The 18,532-nt window shown below is 45.3% G+C and overlaps 1 protein-coding gene across 4 annotated transcripts in view; it reads right to left on the bottom strand.

The window, feature by feature from the left end:
- nbeal1 (neurobeachin-like 1) overlaps window positions 1-18,532 on the bottom strand; it is a 37,477-nt gene that overhangs the window by 2,931 nt on the left and 16,014 nt on the right. For all 4 annotated transcript variants that reach the window (XM_070855911.1, XM_070855912.1, XM_070855909.1 and 1 more), the window contains 40 exons: window positions 16,419-16,502; window positions 16,209-16,307; window positions 15,132-15,703; window positions 14,775-14,907; window positions 14,527-14,646; window positions 14,062-14,371; window positions 13,810-13,895; window positions 13,499-13,588; window positions 13,206-13,383; window positions 12,956-13,089; window positions 11,740-11,899; window positions 11,392-11,494; window positions 11,133-11,292; window positions 9,887-10,045; window positions 9,263-9,422; window positions 8,776-8,864; window positions 7,792-8,397; window positions 7,385-7,560; window positions 6,965-7,253; window positions 6,554-6,862; window positions 6,299-6,448; window positions 6,049-6,206; window positions 5,662-5,786; window positions 4,647-4,773; window positions 4,395-4,543; window positions 4,180-4,313; window positions 3,988-4,089; window positions 3,677-3,772; window positions 3,459-3,583; window positions 3,169-3,309; window positions 2,858-2,988; window positions 2,257-2,366; window positions 2,017-2,134; window positions 1,767-1,864; window positions 1,502-1,618; window positions 1,304-1,393; window positions 1,067-1,176; window positions 756-928; window positions 555-649; window positions 246-362 (listed from right to left, as the gene is read on the bottom strand). In XM_070855911.1, coding sequence (XP_070712012.1) covers window positions 246-362; window positions 555-649; window positions 756-928; window positions 1,067-1,176; window positions 1,304-1,393; window positions 1,502-1,618; window positions 1,767-1,864; window positions 2,017-2,134; window positions 2,257-2,366; window positions 2,858-2,988; window positions 3,169-3,309; window positions 3,459-3,583; window positions 3,677-3,772; window positions 3,988-4,089; window positions 4,180-4,313; window positions 4,395-4,543; window positions 4,647-4,773; window positions 5,662-5,786; window positions 6,049-6,206; window positions 6,299-6,448; window positions 6,554-6,862; window positions 6,965-7,253; window positions 7,385-7,560; window positions 7,792-8,397; window positions 8,776-8,864; window positions 9,263-9,422; window positions 9,887-10,045; window positions 11,133-11,292; window positions 11,392-11,494; window positions 11,740-11,899; window positions 12,956-13,089; window positions 13,206-13,383; window positions 13,499-13,588; window positions 13,810-13,895; window positions 14,062-14,371; window positions 14,527-14,646; window positions 14,775-14,907; window positions 15,132-15,703; window positions 16,209-16,307; window positions 16,419-16,502 — 6,483 coding nt within the window. The remainder of the gene's footprint in view (window positions 1-245; window positions 363-554; window positions 650-755; window positions 929-1,066; window positions 1,177-1,303; window positions 1,394-1,501; window positions 1,619-1,766; window positions 1,865-2,016; window positions 2,135-2,256; window positions 2,367-2,857; window positions 2,989-3,168; window positions 3,310-3,458; window positions 3,584-3,676; window positions 3,773-3,987; window positions 4,090-4,179; window positions 4,314-4,394; window positions 4,544-4,646; window positions 4,774-5,661; window positions 5,787-6,048; window positions 6,207-6,298; window positions 6,449-6,553; window positions 6,863-6,964; window positions 7,254-7,384; window positions 7,561-7,791; window positions 8,398-8,775; window positions 8,865-9,262; window positions 9,423-9,886; window positions 10,046-11,132; window positions 11,293-11,391; window positions 11,495-11,739; window positions 11,900-12,955; window positions 13,090-13,205; window positions 13,384-13,498; window positions 13,589-13,809; window positions 13,896-14,061; window positions 14,372-14,526; window positions 14,647-14,774; window positions 14,908-15,131; window positions 15,704-16,208; window positions 16,308-16,418; window positions 16,503-18,532) is intronic.

The raw sequence follows: 18,532 nt of genomic DNA, 5'->3' as shown, positions 1-18,532 counted from the left end.
AGCACCAAACATTACAACAATGTTAAAAACCTCAAAAATGTCCCTACCTTTAAACACCCAGGATTACATATATCCAGGCCACGACTTTCCGTCTGAAGCCCATTTTCCAGCTCGTTAACTCAGCGTGTGATTGAATAGTTGTGCAGTTTCATTTCCTGCATGGCTCCATCATTCTTTCACTCTCAGATATAAAACTCATATTTGAGAGAAACCCAACCACAGATACACAGTGAGCGCTCCCTTACCCGCGATCCAGACACAGCCATGTCCAGCTCCGTGCTGATACTGACACTGACCACCTCATCTGTGTGTCCGTACAACACCTGAACTGGTTTGGGACAGAGACCGACAGGAGCTCCACCCTGCGCGACAGAGCAAACAAACCACACGGACTGAGGTGAATGCATTCCTTTGATGAACAAATAAGTCAGATGTTTCATGCGTGTCGTGATTCATTAAGTCTGTTTCCATAGCACTTTGTTGGATTTCGCTTCAAACTCTGTTGGCAGGTCATTATCTGTCGTGGTATATAAGCGGATCCTGGCTGTCCTAACCTGCTGCAGAACCTGCCACACCATGCAGGTTGTGTCTCTGGAACCTGAGATCAGGTGGATGCCGCAGTGGTCTGTTGACAAGCAGGTCACGATGTCTAGAGGAGAGAACAAAACCATGCATAATTACAGGACATACGCATATACAAAGGGACGCAACACTGAATCGTAACTCAAATTGTGTATTTCGGGGGGGTTGTTTACCCATGTGTCGGATGTGCTGTCCCACAGTCTTGCCCTTAACCAAGGAGGTGACCTGGAGGCTGTTGTCCCAGTGGCCGCCACTGAAGAGCAACTTGCCGTCATGGGAGATCACAAACAGCCCGGCAGTGACCTCCACGCCGGGGGCGAAGGGTCCGGACAGGAAACGCTGGGTCCTAGGTGAAGATGGTGAGAGGAAGACAGACCGTGCAGATGGGACAGAGGTTACAAATACTTTTCAGGACAAAAAGACCTTCGGGTGGCACTGCAGAGCCACTATGCTGTAAATCTACTGCATTGGAGGGTGCTCTCACTTGGTGTTGGACACTGTGGGGTCCTTGATGAAGGTGAAGTAATTGGAGATGTTCTTGTTGTAAGGCAGCCACCCATGGGTCCCAACCAGGCAGTTCTGACTAACCGTCACCTGGAGACAGAGCAAACACCGTGACGACGTTCCTGTCTGTCCCTTGATTCATTCAATCCTCCCTTTACAGTACAAAAGTCTCTCTACAACCATCATTATAAAGATTAGTAAAAGCACCAGGACGCACCATAGTGTCAGGGCTCCCCTGGGTGATGAAGGAATGGGACTGATTCTTTGGAACCACAGCCTTAACCAGCGGAACATTGTCACTGATGCCCTGCAAAAATGTATGGTGATACTTTTGGTCAAACTACTCTTGACTGGTGTCAGTTTACCAGTGTTTGACGGGTTGGAAAAAAATGAATGAGCGGCAGAGAGATCAAACCTCGACAAAGAAGGACTTGAGGTCGCCGAGGTGTTCGAACATGTTGAGAGGACACGAGTCCAGCTGAGCTTTCCTCTTCTCCACTTCCTCCTGAGACAGACGCACTGGATGGGGCTCCTATGCAGCCGCACACGTACAAAAGTCTTAATCTGACTCTTCGACACGGAAAGCAGCACTTTGTCATCACCTTGATTCACGAGAGGTCCCGGCCTTTTGTTTATTTCTCTTAAGCAAAATAAAGTCATGCATTTGTGTGTGTCTGCACCTTGAGTAACTGGCAGGGTGTCTGTCCGAAGTTGCTGATCATGCCTTCCACGGCCTTACGCTCCTTTTCATCAGTAATGGCGTCCAGATCCACCGCCCCTGCAACACCAAAACACATCCTTCTGTGACCAAGCTTTTGCAGAAAGTTCTCTATACACACAACACTGTATATGAGAAAAATACTGTCGATTGAAGAGTGAGGAAAGAATATAACAATGATGTGACACCGTGACAGCTGCCCTGCTCTTTACCCTCATATGTGCAGTAGTAGAAGACGTTGAGGGCCTCCACCGCTTCAGGGCCCCTCTGCTTGTAACCAAAGATCAGATCGATCCACTCGTGAAGGTGGGCTGATACGTACTCTGACTCCTGTTACAAAAACACATACACGCAAGGTTTTAATCTTGGTTACGGTTCATTCAGTGTTCTACCGTTTTTCTTTACGGAAAATATCTTCATACTGCGGCAGGAGAAAGAAATCTGCATCTCACCAGGGCTTTGCGGTGCTTGTAAATGAAGTCCTCTGGGGACTTGGCCCATTTGGGGAGAATAACATCATTGACCCTTTCCTTGGAGATCTGCAGGCGCCCCAAATCAAAACCTGAGGGACAGCGACAACAAAGGACAAGGGAACAGGAAGAAGAAGGAAGGTATTTTGAGAGAGAGAGAGACAGACAGAGAGAAGCGAGGAATTGAGAAAAAAGTAGAAAGGGATCAGACAATGAACTCCAAACATACTTAGGCCCATTCTCAGAGACACTGGACTGTGAGTATCTTCTCTCCAAAATGTTTTATCCAGTGGGAGAAGAAACAAGCTTAGCCATTAGATTTTGCAGTTTGTAATGTTGCACGTCTTTGCCCCAAATCTGGGTCCTAAAATAGTGACCATCTTCCGAAATTTACAATTATAAATATTTTTAATTGGATTTCGATTTATTTTTTCTATTCTGCATGCATTCAGATCAGTACATTGAAATTATTTGACAGCTTAGACAATACATCCTGCCCTCATAACTTTGCTGGTAGCAGTCAAATGTTTTGCAGTAAATATCTTAAAGGATTTCAACGGGATACATAATACTCAAACCTCACCATTTTGGTTCTCCAGGAATTCTGGGAAGTAGAAAAACTCAGGGATGAGCTCCTTCACGTCATTGGGGTTGTCCATGAGGGTCTGCCATGTGGCAGGGATGGAGTGGAACTGACGGTCAGCGCAGTCAAACCTGAAACGAGGCAGGACGGTGATGAGCGTCTAGAATGAACACTAGAAACAGCAGCTGGATGCTGCTGCATGCTATACGTCCAAATCTTTCAGTGGATGCTATGAGTACAAACCACCCTGAAGATAAATGGAGGAAAAGTTGAGGAAAAGTGGCTGTAATGTGGGTGACTGGCCTCCTTACCGTCCACTCTGCAGCTGGATGTGCAGGGAGGTGAAGGGCTCTACTCGGATCAGGTAGTGCATCACTCCGGCGGCGTTCGAGTAGTGCGTGCCATAATGGAACCTGTCAATGGTGCCCGTTGGGTCCTCGAAACTCTCATACCTGAGGGACACATTTAATCGGTTCACTTGGACTGAGCTTTTCAGCAACATGGCGTCCTCTAGCTGCTGACAAATCTCTTTTACTATTTATATATCATTACTGATAATTCAATAATCACAGTAACTGAGGTATGAACAGATAAACCTTACTTCTCTCTAACAGCCTTGGCGTTGCGTTCGTTAAGAACTGCCACTGGCTTTGACAGGTCCCTGAACACTCGGGGATCAGACAGGTCCAGCTCCTCTGAGGTGTAGTCAGCTAGAATCCAGGGAAACTAGTGACACACAGACACACGCAACAACTTAGCAACAACAACTTATTGACAATCGCCACAGATGGACGTTAATGTCTTTGGTGAGTGACGTACCACTGGATACTGAGCCAGGTTGTTGTACGTTCTGCCTGCAATCGTATTCAGTTGCATCAAGTAGTCAAAGTTGGAGATCTCTCGGTTCACCCATTTCTGCAAAAGTAGAGGTTTTATTCTCATTTTCCTGTTTGACACAACGCACTACAAACCTGCAACGGTTTGTTAACAATATGTTCCACAAGGCTTCACCTCACATCACCTCAGTCATATATTTCATTCAATTACGCTTGTGTTCCCACTGATTATGTGCAATTGTTAATGAGATCTCTGCGTCATTATTTCCTGTGGTCCTGTTCCAGTGTCCTGACCTGTGTGAGTCCAGAGGCTTTAAGGAGCTCCTGTGGTGAACGTGTTCCATAAAGGCTGAGGGATCGCAGCAGCAGCATGCGGCTGTAGACCTTGTTCCTCGTCTGTTAATAAGAAAACACAATGTTATTATAAACTATTTAAAAGGAAAGAGAGTGATACTAATAATAAAAGTTACATTTGTGACTCTTCACCTCTTTCTTGAAGTTGAGGAAGTAATTGGTTTGGTCGATGAGGAAGATCTCCAGAGCTGAGCGACGTAGATTATATCGCCGCAGGTGGACCTCTCGGATTTGAGACAGGGGCCATTTGAAGTCGTGGCCCACTCCTTTAAGAAACCAGTATACAGTTAGTGGAAGTATATGTCTGGGGACGTTTTTTCCCATGCCTTCTCATCCACCGCTCTCACCTTCTTCTTTCTCCTGGCTGCTGTCATAGAAGTAGATGTGTTGGGTGGTGAGTTCAAGGCGGCCGGGCACCACGTCTACCACTGTCACCAGCTCGCAGTCCTCCCACAGCACCAGCTTCTCCTTCTGACCTGCTTCCTCTGCTTCAACTCTGCAGAGTTCAGGGAACGCTGTTACAAAATATCCCAATAATCCTTGACTTTCTATCTATTATGTTAACATTGGTTTGTTGGCTGTTGTAATTGGCCACTGACTGGTTGTTGACAGCAGCAGGGTCGTCCTCCGGCAGCTCCAGGATGTCATCTTCCAGGTCGCTGACTTTGACCTGCTTCACGGCCTCCAGCAGTAGAGACTCTGGGTTTGCACGCTGCTGATGGACACCTGAGCAAAGCAAGAGAGACAGGAGAGGATTAAAAAGGCATCCAGAGATGCTGCGGTGGCTAATATCACATGGCAGTGCCCAAAATTAACTTCATAGCATGCTTGTCAAAAGTTGGCAATGCACAAAACTGCCAGAAAAATTACACCTAGCATATGTTTTTTTAGGTGTGTTGATTTTTGTGATTTTTGCTCTACTACAATTGTTTTAAACTTGCTCACTCATGTAGTCTCTACTTTCATGTGACATTAGCCTTTTGCGTCGACTTGGATAACTTATTTTCATTCATATCTTCAACTGCTGGCTTGTTTTTACATATTTCAAATACATATATGTGTTATATTTATATATGTATACAAAAATTTATATATACACACATGTGGGAGCATGAGCAATCTAATCTCTGCCTGAAGAACTCAGGTAGCAAATCTCTAGAGTCCTGAGTCTAACAACATACTCACCTTTACACACAAGTTAATAAGGAAGAAATACCAAGCGCACTGAATCATCCTTGATGGATGTGTAGGACGTAAGTTCGGCTTAAAGAGGATTTTCTCGGTTGGTCCTTTTTAATCTGTTTATCGAGGGTAGGCTGGATGAGTGTGCTCCTGACATACTGTACGCACACTTATCCCCCCATCATCATGGCCAACCAATGAACACACGCTACTGAAGCAGGTACAATTTACTTCCGAATGATGCCACAGATGTGCTAAATCTCCAAGTGCGCTTTTAAGATCACTGGAAGTTTGAATTTAGTATAAATATTCAAGCGTAATGACACATACTGAAACTGTGTCAGACTGTTAGTGTAAACACACACTGAAAATTGGAATTTCCCACTGATTTCAGAGAAATTTAAAGCCCACAAAGAGGAACTGCTGTCTCACCCAGGTTGTCTCTCAGAGCGCTGGCCTCTCGGTGTAGGTCAAAGTTGTAACTACGGACCAGCTTCAGCCTCATACGAGAGAAGTTCTCAGCACTGGACACCCTCCAGTGCATCTCATCCTGCTGCCTGTTAGAAATGGTTAAAACACATCTGTAATGCTTCTGAAGCCAGCCATTATCTAGATCTGTACACATACTGTAAAATTTTGATTTATTGTATTGAAACACTTTGACTTCTTCCTATTTGTGTTTTTTTCTTACCACTCCTGCTGCAATTGATTCCATCTTTTCTTTTCAAAATAAAGTTGACATTAAGCTCTACCCATATTGAAGTTGATAAGATTTGTATTACTAAAATAGACAGTCTACACTGAAGCTGAGCAGTTTACCTGTCTGCCCACGGCCCTCTCTCGCACACCAGCCCCCGACGTGCTGCCTTCCACTGCCTGAGGGTGGCACTGTTCTGGCTGTGCTGTTGCTTCAACATGCTGTTGTAGCGCAGGTTCTCCTGGCGGCCTCGGCGTGAGAAAGGCTCCACAAATTGCTCCTGAAGGGAAAGTGAAGAGGTGCAGTTCATGAGAGAAAAGCTTTACACCAAAACAAGGAAATGAGGCTTCAGTTATTACTGATCCCACTAACCTGGAAGCGGATCTTGCTCTCACCCCTCTCCCTCTCCCTCTTATGCAGGCTGACCATGAAAGCCTCATAGCACTCCTTCCAGTAGAGAGCCATAGTCTCGTGGCCCTGGCTGAATGTTTCAATTTCATACTGCTTCATATACGGAATAATCTGGACGCAAATGGAAGTAAAGAGAACAACATTTGCATTACATTTTTACATTTACATTTTTTGTGTTAAATGAACTAAAACAACAAGTAACTGTAAGTCTCGTACGTATTTGTCGAGGTAGACGCGCCACTCGGGTGAGTTGCAGTACAGCTGGAAGTCCTCAAAGAAGGACGGGCTGCCGTTAGTGTCGGGGAGCTGAGGGAGGTGCAGCTCCATGTAGAGGAGGCGGTGGACTTTGGAGAGCAGCGTTCGCAGCAGAGGAACCAGGAAGGAGTACGTCTCTTCGGTTTGCTCCTGGATGGAGCGCCGCAGGATGCCCTCCACCTTACCAAGCAGGTAGCAGGCCTCGTCCTGGCTGGAGACCTCCTTGGTCTGCAAAATGCCATTGAGCTTGGCGGTGGCCATGGCACACACCTGGGACAGAGGTCATTTAGAATATTATGTGTGCAAGCGCTTGTGACGCAAAAACACTACAAATAAGGGAGAATTAGTGGAGAATGGGGAGAAATAGCTCACTTCAGGGTCCTCTTGAGCCATGAAGCCCAGCAGTAGTCTGAGTCCAACTTGGGAGAGCTGGAACCACTGGGTGCCCGCCGAGTACCACACCATGAGGCTGTCCATTAGCGTCACAGTCTCTTCCAACACCTTCTCTGTCCACAGGGCTGGATTGACCAGACCCTCCGCCTGCAGGAAGTCTTGAACCATGTGAAGCAACCGTACTGCGTTTTCTGTGTGCTGCGGTAACGTGGCGGCTGATGCCTCGCGGTTATCGCTCACCGCCCACTCCAACATACGTTCCATAAGACTTAAAGGACAAAGAGAGGGCACAGAGGAAGTAGGAGGAAAACAATGGATAATGTTAGCAAGACATTCTGTGGAAGCAGTCAGCTCCCGCTATGTCTCGTGCTGCTGGGAGCCGAATGGAGTTTGGCTCACCTGAGTTTGATTTGGTCGACAGGAAGCAGCAGCTCATTGGCAGTTCCCAGTTTGGTGAGAGCAGAGAAGACCTGGCCGCGCTCCAGCCACGCCGAATCGTCCGAACCTTCGACCCCACGCCACATGACACACAGCACAATCTCCAGCAGCATGCTACACAGCTCCTCCTCCGCTCGCTAGGGGGCAACGCCAGACCAAAGAGACAGAAACAGAGAGGGGTTTTTTCTCTCATTAGGATACATTAGATTCAATGAACTTTCACTGATCCCTCTGGTGGATAACTGCAGCAGGTCTTTTCATTGTGATTTGATGACTGAATATTGAATGAATATTGCCAGACTGATCCTTTAATAAGCGTCTCCTGTAAACAACATTGTTAATACAAAACTCAAAATCACCCATCTCACCTCAGCATTATTGAAGGACTCCCCCAATGAGATGTTGTCACTGAAGAGAAAGCTGTCCTCAGTCAGGGAGGGAGTTGCATCTCGATCTCCAGAGCCCCCTGGGAAGGGCTTTGAGGTCTCCAGTGGCGACGGTGTGCTGGGCACGCTACCGGGCGTTTGGCTGCCACTCTCCACGCCCTCGTAGGCTTGAAGGTGGGACAGATCCAGCATCAAGCCCCCCGACTTCCCCACCACCCAGGGCTTGACGTGCAGTTGCGGCTCGGTGGACGCAGAGGAAGATGGCGTGTCCAGCAGCGAGATGACGTCGCCGTTCTCCATGCTGTCTACGGAACGAGTGTCACCTATGCTGAGCCGGTCGTCCTCCAACCGGTCCAGGCGGCTATTGCTGCCTGTCCGCGCCCTCCTCTCCAGTGGCAGCTCCAGGCGGTTGGCGCTGCTGCCACCGGCCCGATTCAGGTCCAGGCTGCAAGTGCTGACGGTATCGGCGCTCCGCAGTGGCAAGGAGCCTTCGCCTCGCAGGTACAGCCGCATCAGAGTGTCCTGCCAACACTGCTGCCTTGAGATCTGGACAGCAGCATCTTGTTGGGATTGTAGCAGCTGGTACACCTGATGACAGAGGAGGAAAAACATTTTAGAGTTTGATGATATCTGCAGCAAACTAAGTCATGTAGCATCAATAGGTAAAGTCAAAACTGTAACTGCTGATGAAACAATTCATTGGCTATTTCCCCATCTGTTGGTGTTGTTTTCTAAGTGATGCACTTTGATGGTTACTAGTTCCCAACTTCAAATGCAGTGCTGTTACAAATTGGATGAAGGGAAACAGGGCATGAAAAAAGGAAAGAGAAAGGAATGTAGAAAGCATATCATGGTGCTAATCAATTGCTGGAGCCTTAAGTCATATCCTGTGTCTGCTGCTATTCAATATATATATATAATCAATATTGTGAGTGTCTGTAGGTTTGAGTGCTGGTGTTTCCTCACCCTCTTACAGACGATGAGACGTACACTGGGTCCAGCCCGGTGAGTGAGCTGGACCAGAGCCATCAGGTCCTTGTAGTTCACCACGTGATCTGTACATTTTGGACACACACACGCTCAATTTTACATTTGTGTAACTGTATTTGTTATTGATTAGTGCTTCCATATGCTAATGCTATTGTCTGTTTTTTCCTAAAGACAGACAAGGCAACTCTAGTGTGCTGTATTTTATATCTGACTAAAAATGAATAAAGGTTAATCCACAACGCTCATCTGTTGAACTAAAATAATGACAACTCACAGAGTCTAAATTCCGTGAGTAAATTGATTCCATTAATTCAAGGAATGACACATAATGGCAAAGCTAACAGGAAAAGTCAGATGACCAGAGATATTCAATTAAAGCAGCTACTGCAGCATGTATACATGGACAAAAATCACATTTGCAAAAAATATGGTTAAGTAACTTTAGTGGAACAGAAAAGCAGACCTGTGTGGAGGACCTGGTTGAGGAGACAGCGGACCAGGGTCGGAGTGATGTGAAGCTCAGAGAAGAGCAGCGACAGCCCGGCGTAACCTGCCTCCCTCAGTCTCAAACGCTGCTTATTCTTCTCATAGACACGGTCGCAGCGCAACATACGCTCAAACAACTGCGAGGAGGCAAAGAGAGCAAACAAAAAGTTTGATGTCACATTTTGATCAGATTGTTTTGGCTATTTTTTTATGACTCATAGTGTTTTAATGCTTTGTGTTTGAATCCGGAGCAGGATTGGTGGATTCGCAAGTCAATGATTGTCTGTGGTTGGAGGTTCTGTACACTTCTGATAGCATCAGTGTTTGCCCCAAAATCACTTTCACATTGAGGTGAATGAAATGCATGGGTCCTAAATACTGTAAGACAGCTTGAAAGCATTCACTTGACTATATGAATCTGTTCTTCAGACTAATATCATGATCAGGATGGACACCAGTTTATTCAAATTCCTTGACATGAAAACACCTGACTTTTCTGCAAGACATCTCTTAAAATTCTGTGATAATCCAGGATTTCTATCACTAACTAAGACATTTCATGGACTCGTATAGGCAGTGAGAGGCATTGGCTTTGACCCACCTTGAAGACGAGCTCTCTGAGCCGATCTGAGTGTTTGTTGTTGAGCGGGAGAGCGTAGCAGGAGTCGGCCGCCCCAGGCTCAAAGAGAAGCAGGAAGAGCTGGTCCCTGGCTGGACTGCTCTGAAGGAGGCTGAGTAACAACTCCAGCAACCCACACAACTGCAAACACATTTAGTCACTTTTACGTAGTTGTGTGTTTTGACAGATTTCTACATTGTTCTGAGAAGGAAATCAGAACTAAAAGACAGAAAACACAACATAGGATTTAGCTGATTTAAAATATTTAAAAAATGGAAGCAGGGAGGTGGGCAAAGCTAATCTGACATTAAATGTATTGTTTCAGTGTAAAACTAAGAGTAGAGTTTATTGCAAGATTTACATCTGATTTACATTATGTTTTGAGAAAGTGAATTGATTTTCTTTAGTGTGGCATGTGAACAATCAGTCTGGCTTAATGAATGGATAAATAGTATCAGAGAGATAACAGATGTCGAGCAGTGGAGGATGGAGGATCGTGCGATTATATTGACCATATGTTCATAGAGGGTGATGTAAGCTTCCGCATATAGTGCTGAAGTGTAAGAGGATATGCAAAGTGACAGACGGAATGAAAAACAAGACGGCTCTAAAAATGTGAGAGTGGTGGGGAGGAGGTGTGACAAGAGGAGGAAATGGATTTCGCAAATTAGGTGACAGACACCAAGTCCTGTGGAAACTTCATCTAGTGGGAGTTGGAAGCTTTACAGATGAGGAAAACAGTCAAAAAATGAAGTGGTCTGTTTGAGCCGCTGATGGATACTGCTTACAGACAGGAAAATGTTTGAAAATAATGCAGAGAAATGCTGGCAAAACAGCTGCCAGGCGGGAAATGAACCCATAGTTTCCTGTACAGGCATCACTACAGTAAGTCTTGTGGGGAAACAAAATCCTGTTGTGAAAGGTCATCTTATTTATTTCACAATGAAATCCTGAAATAGCAAGACTGGTTGGCATTAACAGCTTTCATAATATATGGGTCACCTGGCAAGCCTACACTAATAATAACCTGACCTACTCCAAATGTTTTACATTTTGGCCTGACACACCTCAAAGTGTTTTTCCCCAACCTGCTTCATGGATCCCTGCAAGGCTGAAAAAGAACTAACCTTCTGTTCGTGATCTCATACTAAAGAGATGCCTCTAAAAATACAGTTTTTTTCAAACAACCTTTAAGCGTATACCATAATATCTGACCCAACCCTCTCACCTGATCCTCATCTCCAATGGCAGCAATATATCCCAGAATGCTGTGCATCTCCTCCTGTGACATGCCCTTGCTGATGTAGTACTTAATGAGGCCGCAGAGAGACGCCCGGATGGTGCGAATGTCGTCCTCGCTCAGGTCAGTCTCTTTATTGCTGTTCTTCCTGAAGTACAGATCAGGTGAAAATTATGTTTGGGGAAAAAGTGACTCAACGTACGGGGAAAAAAAAAACATGTCAGATCATTTTGAACTGGAATCTCACCCATAATAAAGGCGTACGGTGTCCAAAAGGAACTGAACTCCATATTTCTTTCTGAACTGCTTCCTGTTATCTTTGATGACGGTAGACATGTACTGGATATGACCTTTATGTGAAGAAAACAAGCAAACACAACTTAGACTGCAGCACATGCACTGTCCTTCGTCGATCAATACGAAGCTAATTCAACCAGCCCAAACGTGTCGTGATAATTGGATGACTCTTGGCGCTCATCTGCATGCTGTATGTATTGACCTGTTGAGGGCGTAGCTCGACATTTTGAGAAATACGCTAATTTATCATTTTTAGTTCGTTTCACCTGACACATAAATACAAACATAGAGATCTAACCTATGCGTAGAGGGAAGTCTCCTTTGTTCCAGATGTTGAAGTTGAATAGCAGATGTGTGTGAAGCTGCTGCAGCAGAGCCTGGTTCTTCTCATATGTCACCTGCTCTATCAGAAGCTGCACAGCAACCAGGACACTCACATCCACGTGACCTGCTGGCAGCTAAACACAAACAAAAACAATACATTTTATTTTACTTCAATTAGTTTAACCATGATCTGAAAAGGGGCATTAGAAACAAGACACGCATTAACGGCTGTTTATTACGCAAAGTCCCATAAACCGTGTCAAGGCACGTCAGTGTAAAGCAAAGCCTGTCAGCCATAACTTGCCACCACAAAACAGATAAGGAACATGCTGGAAGGAGGAAATACATTAGTGGTTTATTTGGATTGGGATTTACGGGGTGTGGTTACTTTTCTTAACGCAATTATTACCACATCTAAGACATTTTCTTATATCTGGGTCTCTGTGGAGGCTTGCGTTTTCCCATGGTGTAAATGCTGATTCAGAGGTATTTCCATCCCCCACTTGATAAACAAATAAATACTGAAGCACTTGGACCAGACAAAAGATAGAAGAGGAATGAGGGAAGAAAGAGAGCTGAAAAAATATAGAATCAAGGGAAAAAGACAGACACAAAGGAAAAGACAAACACAGACACGCAGAATAAACACAGAGATTAACCTACAGACAGGGACAAAAGCTATCTGAGGTGAATTAATTTCACTGGCGGAGGCACAGCAACATTACCAGTTACACCATGTGAGTGTCCTACAATATGAGCAATGTCATGAAAGCTGTAGGTGGCCTTTTGCAGGGTTCAAAAATAAGAGATTCTTAATTTGTTCCTACCAAACTAATCCAGTTTGAATACGGAGAAAAACAAACAAAAGAGGCTTATGTCCTTTTTACATGGACTAATATTATGCAGAGACCTTGTGTAATTAATGCAGTTTGTGAGATGTTCTCCACTGGTACAAAAAGACCAGTTAATGCTTTTAAAATGTTCTTGCTATCTTTTTGTATAAATGCAGGATAGAAACCACACGTCTGAAGAGGGAAGAAACTTTATACCCACCCAAGGCTATTCTATCAGGCTATTCTTGATAATTAGGTGACTTGCAAGGTCACAAATTTCAAAGAGGCATGGGCTTTATGTTCTATTTGGTTTGTATGTGGGTGAGGTAGACATAAAAATTTGGATTAAACAGACACCTTCTGCAGCAGGGCTCCCAGTGTAGCCACACAATGCGAGTGGAGCAGGTTCTCCTGGTTGATTAGGTGTCTCTGCAGGAAATGCTTCAACACCAACAGGAAGGTTGCCACCAGGTTCTTCTCAAGGCGTGCCTCTGAAATAAAAATAAAAATCCATTTGTTTTCACATGCCCCAGTTTCACGGTTAAATTCAGAGTAAAGAGAAACGAGGAAAAAAAGAAATCTATCATTGTGTTGAGGCAGTACAGACCTGATGCCCGGTTGGATGGGAGAATGACCCAGTCTCCATCAGCTGGCGTGGTCACATCAGGGGTGATGAAGTCTGACCCAGCTGCAGGATCGCTGGCCTGTTGATCAGGGGTCACCAGGGCCAACTGCTCCAGTACGGGGAAGAGCACTGGCAGGCCGCCCACGCAGTTGATCATATCCTGCCACGCCAACACATTCATTCATTCAAATATGTAGATCCGATCAAATCACGTTGGAATATTACTCTGAACGCAGGACAAATACATGACAGCGCAAGTTGGATGTCGCTTTCACCTTGGCATCCCAGTTGACGACTTTATTCCCGGTCAGGCGTCCGTGCAGCATGTTTGGAGACAGATCTAGACAGATGGGTTTCCTACACGCCTGTTGACAAAAGGACCTTGTTCAGTTAATACATAATAAACAGTCAGTGAATAATAAAACTGTAGTAAAAATATCTTTTCATCTCAACAGAATCATTCCTTAATTTTAAAAATTCCTCGTTCCTTCCAAGGAGAAACTTGTATCGCTGTGTTAAAGTGATACGACCCCAGAATCACACCCACTGCACACCACATTGTCTGTGGCCACAGTGGTCCAATCACCTTGGGTGAGTAGTACAGCAGCAATTTGGATGAAAGGTCACCGAGTTCTGATTCCTGGGCTTTCAATGGAGAGATGCAGTTTGGACCTGAGTAGAAGACAGTTTGACGGACAGAGAAAGAGAGGACAACAGACATTCTTATGTTTATTACCTTGATATATCTGTGCTCTGTTTCAATATGTCATGTGAATGTTCCTACTTTTTTTTAATTTTTTTTTATTTTATTACTCTTACACCATCTCCCTCTGCTCACCAGCACTACAAATGGCTTTTATGTGGTTGGGCTGCAGGGGTTCATGGAAGACCATGACGCTTCCCAGCTGGCCCTGCAAGGAGGTAGGGCTTCCCCACTCGCTGTCCTGGGTTCCTGCAGAGATGAGCTTAGTCACAGACTCAGGCTTTCCCCCCAGCAGTCCCCCCCAGGTCTGTGGCGACAGGATGCCCCCCAGCGAGGAGCGAGTGGTGGGTGTGGTGGCTGAGGAGAAGGGAGGATCTGGAATCTGAGAGGGTGGGGGAGTGGTGGTCCGCTGGCCTGCTGAGCCGATACAGCAGGAGATGAATGGCTGTGGGTGGGGGACAACACAATGAGATAAGGGAGTGCATAAACAAAAACAAACATGATGTGCATGTTAAACAACTTTGTCTCACCTTATACACAGATAAGTTACCCCTTAACAAAAAATTCAAATCCATTATTATCCAATAATGCAGGCCTCACCTCTGTCATTGTAGGATACTTGAGGGGGGCAGACAGTTTCTGCTGTCCATCGACGTAAATGTACACTAGACTCTGTCCAAATGGCCTCTTTCCTGGTACATGCACCACACCGATGCTGTGCTGTGAACGCAAATTTCAGCAGAGTTCATTCCCTGCCCTCTTTTTATTCTAAATACATTTCCATATGTCAGTGGCACTACCCTTTCAGTAAATCATGTCAACAACTGATGCCATTAAACCTAACTCACCCAGAGGGAGTCGCAGAAGCAGTAGTCTGGCAGCATGACTGTGACATACTCTTTCTTGGTGCATACAGCCACCACCAGCACACCTGCTGAGCTGATGAAGGCCTCAAATCCCGTCCCTCCTGGGGTAAAAAAGCTGTTCAGGATAAAAACAAGGAACAAGGAAAACAGGGTGAGCAATCGTTGACATACAGAACCTTCTGCTGCGATCATCTCTGGCTCTAACTAAGTTTTTGAAATATCACAAGATATTCTATACTTTATCAAAACCAGACATTATGAATACAATGTTCTTGGATGTGTCTCTTCTGAAAGCTTTCACTGTTTCTACTCATCTTACTATATCTCTTTTCATCTTACCTGTAGAGCTGCTTCCTTTTGTCTTTGCTGGGTGGGCCCAGCTGATCCTGATCTAGTGACAACCAGGCGAGAAAGCTGAAGGCAGAGCCTGGCCAGCGATGCACAGTTGGAACTACAATGCCGGCCATGCTGGGAGACAGGTCAAAGTACTGCATGGCACTTTCCAGACCCTGCTTCCGTACCATGGCCAATAGGGCTCTCAGGGCAGGACCTACATAAGGGTGTGCTTGAGTGGTCTCTGGTGGCCTGAGAAGGCGCAGGAGTCCCAAGAGTTCCCTGGCACTCAAGGACTGGGAGCCTAGTGAGCCCACCAGCCCCAAGAGACTCTCTGCACAAGCTCTGTGTAGCCGCTGGTGGCACTCTAGGGTGGCCAGCGCTCTCATGACCATGGCAGCGTTGACGCAGGTGGCCCGGGTCTGACGGTTGAGGCAGCTGAGCCGGCGGAGCCAGTCGGCTGTAAAAAGCTGCCTCTCTGATGAGTCCAGCTCTGGGAGCCACTGGACCAGCAGCAACAATGGCTCCACGTTACTGATGCCCAGGAGCCCCACTGAGGTGTGCTCACCCTCCACAGCCTACACACAAAAACACACATACACATAAACAACAACAAAGTTAAAGACACAGAATACACACAGATAGACGCAGTGGAACCGAGAACAGTATTCAGTCAATCAGGCAACTAAAGCCCTTTTTAAGCAAAGATCCTGCAACATCAACATAAAGAGGACTCGCCGTTAAGCTTACATAATGCTGCCCGCTGTGTGATTTTAGATGGCATGCCTGCAACCTGGAAGCAAAAGAGGCAGGTGGCACAACAGTGTGGGCATTTAGTGGTGTCCTGTTCTGCCAGTTCACCCTTATCACACAGACATCGACTGAGCTGTGAATTCCTCTGCTGCTGGCTTAACGGCGAAACAACAATGACCCTCCATTCTGTCTCGTACATTTTACACAGACTGTGTTCTGCCTTGAAAAAGCAGTGTAGAAGGGGCTAAAGAAGGACACGATGAGCGTGGCATATCAGAGGCAGGCATGTCTACACGAAGCAAGCTAGATGAACAATGATCTTTCTCTCACCATGTTCATGAGCTCTTTAAGAAGATGTCGTGATGGTTGGCCGAGGGAGATGAGCACCTCATACAGGTGATTGTAGCCAATCCTCTCCTTGAACACCTCCTGCAGGGGTGGAACAAAAAATACATGGGAATACAATTACATGGAACCTGAGCAGAGGCAATATTAGCAGTATTACATGTAATTAAATGCATATATTTGCTCCCCCGTTACCTTTGCAGCTGGTGATTTGTGCATCACTGTTGTCAGGGCTTTGATGGTTGCTACAGCGAGGGAGTCTAGTCGCCCTTGAAACACCTGAAGGAGAATCAGACTTGTCAGTAACTCAATAAAGACAATCACTTGTTCTTTTAGCCAGCAGAGTATGTTGTGACAGATGATTGGACGCAAGTCAAATCTCTTATTCCTGATGAATGTTAGAGCACTTTAATAAGGTGACAAGCATGCATACAATTTAAAGCCACATCCATATATAAGGTTTGTAATGCTAAAAATGATAACTTATTTAAGGCACTGAATGCATCACACACATGCGTCACACTTGGAGGAATAAAAGGGAGACTCCAGTAGATGCCTTGGAGTTTGATTCACTTAGTGTACGTAAAATGTGAGTAAAATCATCTTTAATGGTTAGAACCCTATCGGTCACTGCAGTAGGAGCTGGCATCAGAGCTTGTACTGCAGATGTTATAATGCGGATAAGTGTCGTCTTTCTGCTCCAGGTAAAGAAAACAATGCTTTTAATCGCATGACAATCTGACTGGAGCAGGAAGCTCTCAGGCCTTGGTCATTAAAAAAAAAACAACACCCACCTCCACACACAGACAGCCACAAACAAAGAAGTACCTCACTCTTTCCTTACACAGACACACATTCACAAAAAGCATGCAACCCATAAAACACAAACCATGAAAAATAAACGCAAACACATCTCCATCCAGCTCTGTCCTGCTCATGTTCAACATGTTCTGGGTCACTGAACCCATTGTTCCATCAGAATAAACATGCAGCTGGAACTGGTTGATCCTTCAGAGTCTTGGACCAGCTGGAGAGGGACTGTGGCAAAAACCAAACACTTAGATCACCGTAAATGAGTCCAGACCACCTCAAACCACTGAACTCTGTGAGAACACACAGCAGGCCAATGTGATAGCATTCCAGTGGAACCCATAATACGCCGCAGAAAACCAGGACAATGTGGTTGGGAGGGAGTGGGTTGGGGGTGAAGAGTGCTGGGGGGGTGAGGAAACTAAAAATGGCAGAAGAATAATTAAAATGACGTAGCTGGGTAAGAGGCAAAGTGGTCACTCCACAGCAAGACAGCAAAGCTGCATTGCTGATCAGCCATTTGGCACCTTGGGTCAATTCTCATTTTGGAATTTCAGTTTCTGTGCTTGTTTTTTTTTTTTTTAAATTAATTATATCCACATAACTTTTAAATCTCTCTGCCAAAAATTAAGAAAGAAGCGTCTTTGACCTACTAAGCTCAAGTTACACCAGTGACCTCGGAAAGAACAAAAGTTTTGATGTTTAAAAAAAATTGCCAAGCAGGTTGGAGCATCTGCTACTGCATTAGGTTACAGCTGCACAACAACAAAGGCACACTGGTGTGTGTGTGTCTTCATGCTACTTTGTCCACCTGTATTCACATTATCTAGATCAATGGAGGGATTATACCTTATAAAGGTGGCTCTGTGAGTAGAAAAAGTACAAAGCGTAGAATGAAAGCTGGTATTCTCTGAGGGAAACAAGTGACCTTTCTGTGCACATGAGATGATTCAGTGAGAGAGCTCTGACTGATAGTTGACACTATAGCATTCAACAGACAGGCCTCGGACATAGAAGACAGGTAATGTAAGTGCCAGCTTTATGCCTGAGAAATCTCTATCTGATACTTATAACTAATGCTTTACTAGCCACTGCAGTAGCTGACTTGCTGCACTTGTTATAACCTGCTCACATGAGTGAGGTTTATAGCGTCATAATATAACATGATTAAAGAAACGGTTTTGGGAAATTGCACATTCGCTTTCTTGTACAAGTTAGACGACAACTCTGAGGGTAACAAAGTACATCTACCATTACATGGCTGGGCTCAGTGACTTCTACAAGTCCTGAAGTCAGCAAGTCACTACTTTCAGCCAGAAAATAGTGCTGGGAGACAGCTTTCGTTACCTATGGAGCCAGGCTAGCTGTTTCCAGACTTTGTGCTAAGCTGGCTGTAGCTTCATAATTAAGGGACAGATATGAGAATGGTACTGATCTTTTGATCCAAACAGTGAATAAGTGGATTTCCCCAAAAATGTCCAACTGTTCCTTTAACAAAG

This window comes from Pempheris klunzingeri, chromosome 24 (genome assembly GCF_042242105.1).
Source record: "Pempheris klunzingeri isolate RE-2024b chromosome 24, fPemKlu1.hap1, whole genome shotgun sequence".
In the NCBI taxonomy this organism is placed as follows: domain Eukaryota; kingdom Metazoa; phylum Chordata; class Actinopteri; order Acropomatiformes; family Pempheridae; genus Pempheris; species Pempheris klunzingeri.
This window is presented reverse-complemented; position numbering and strand designations above follow the sequence as displayed.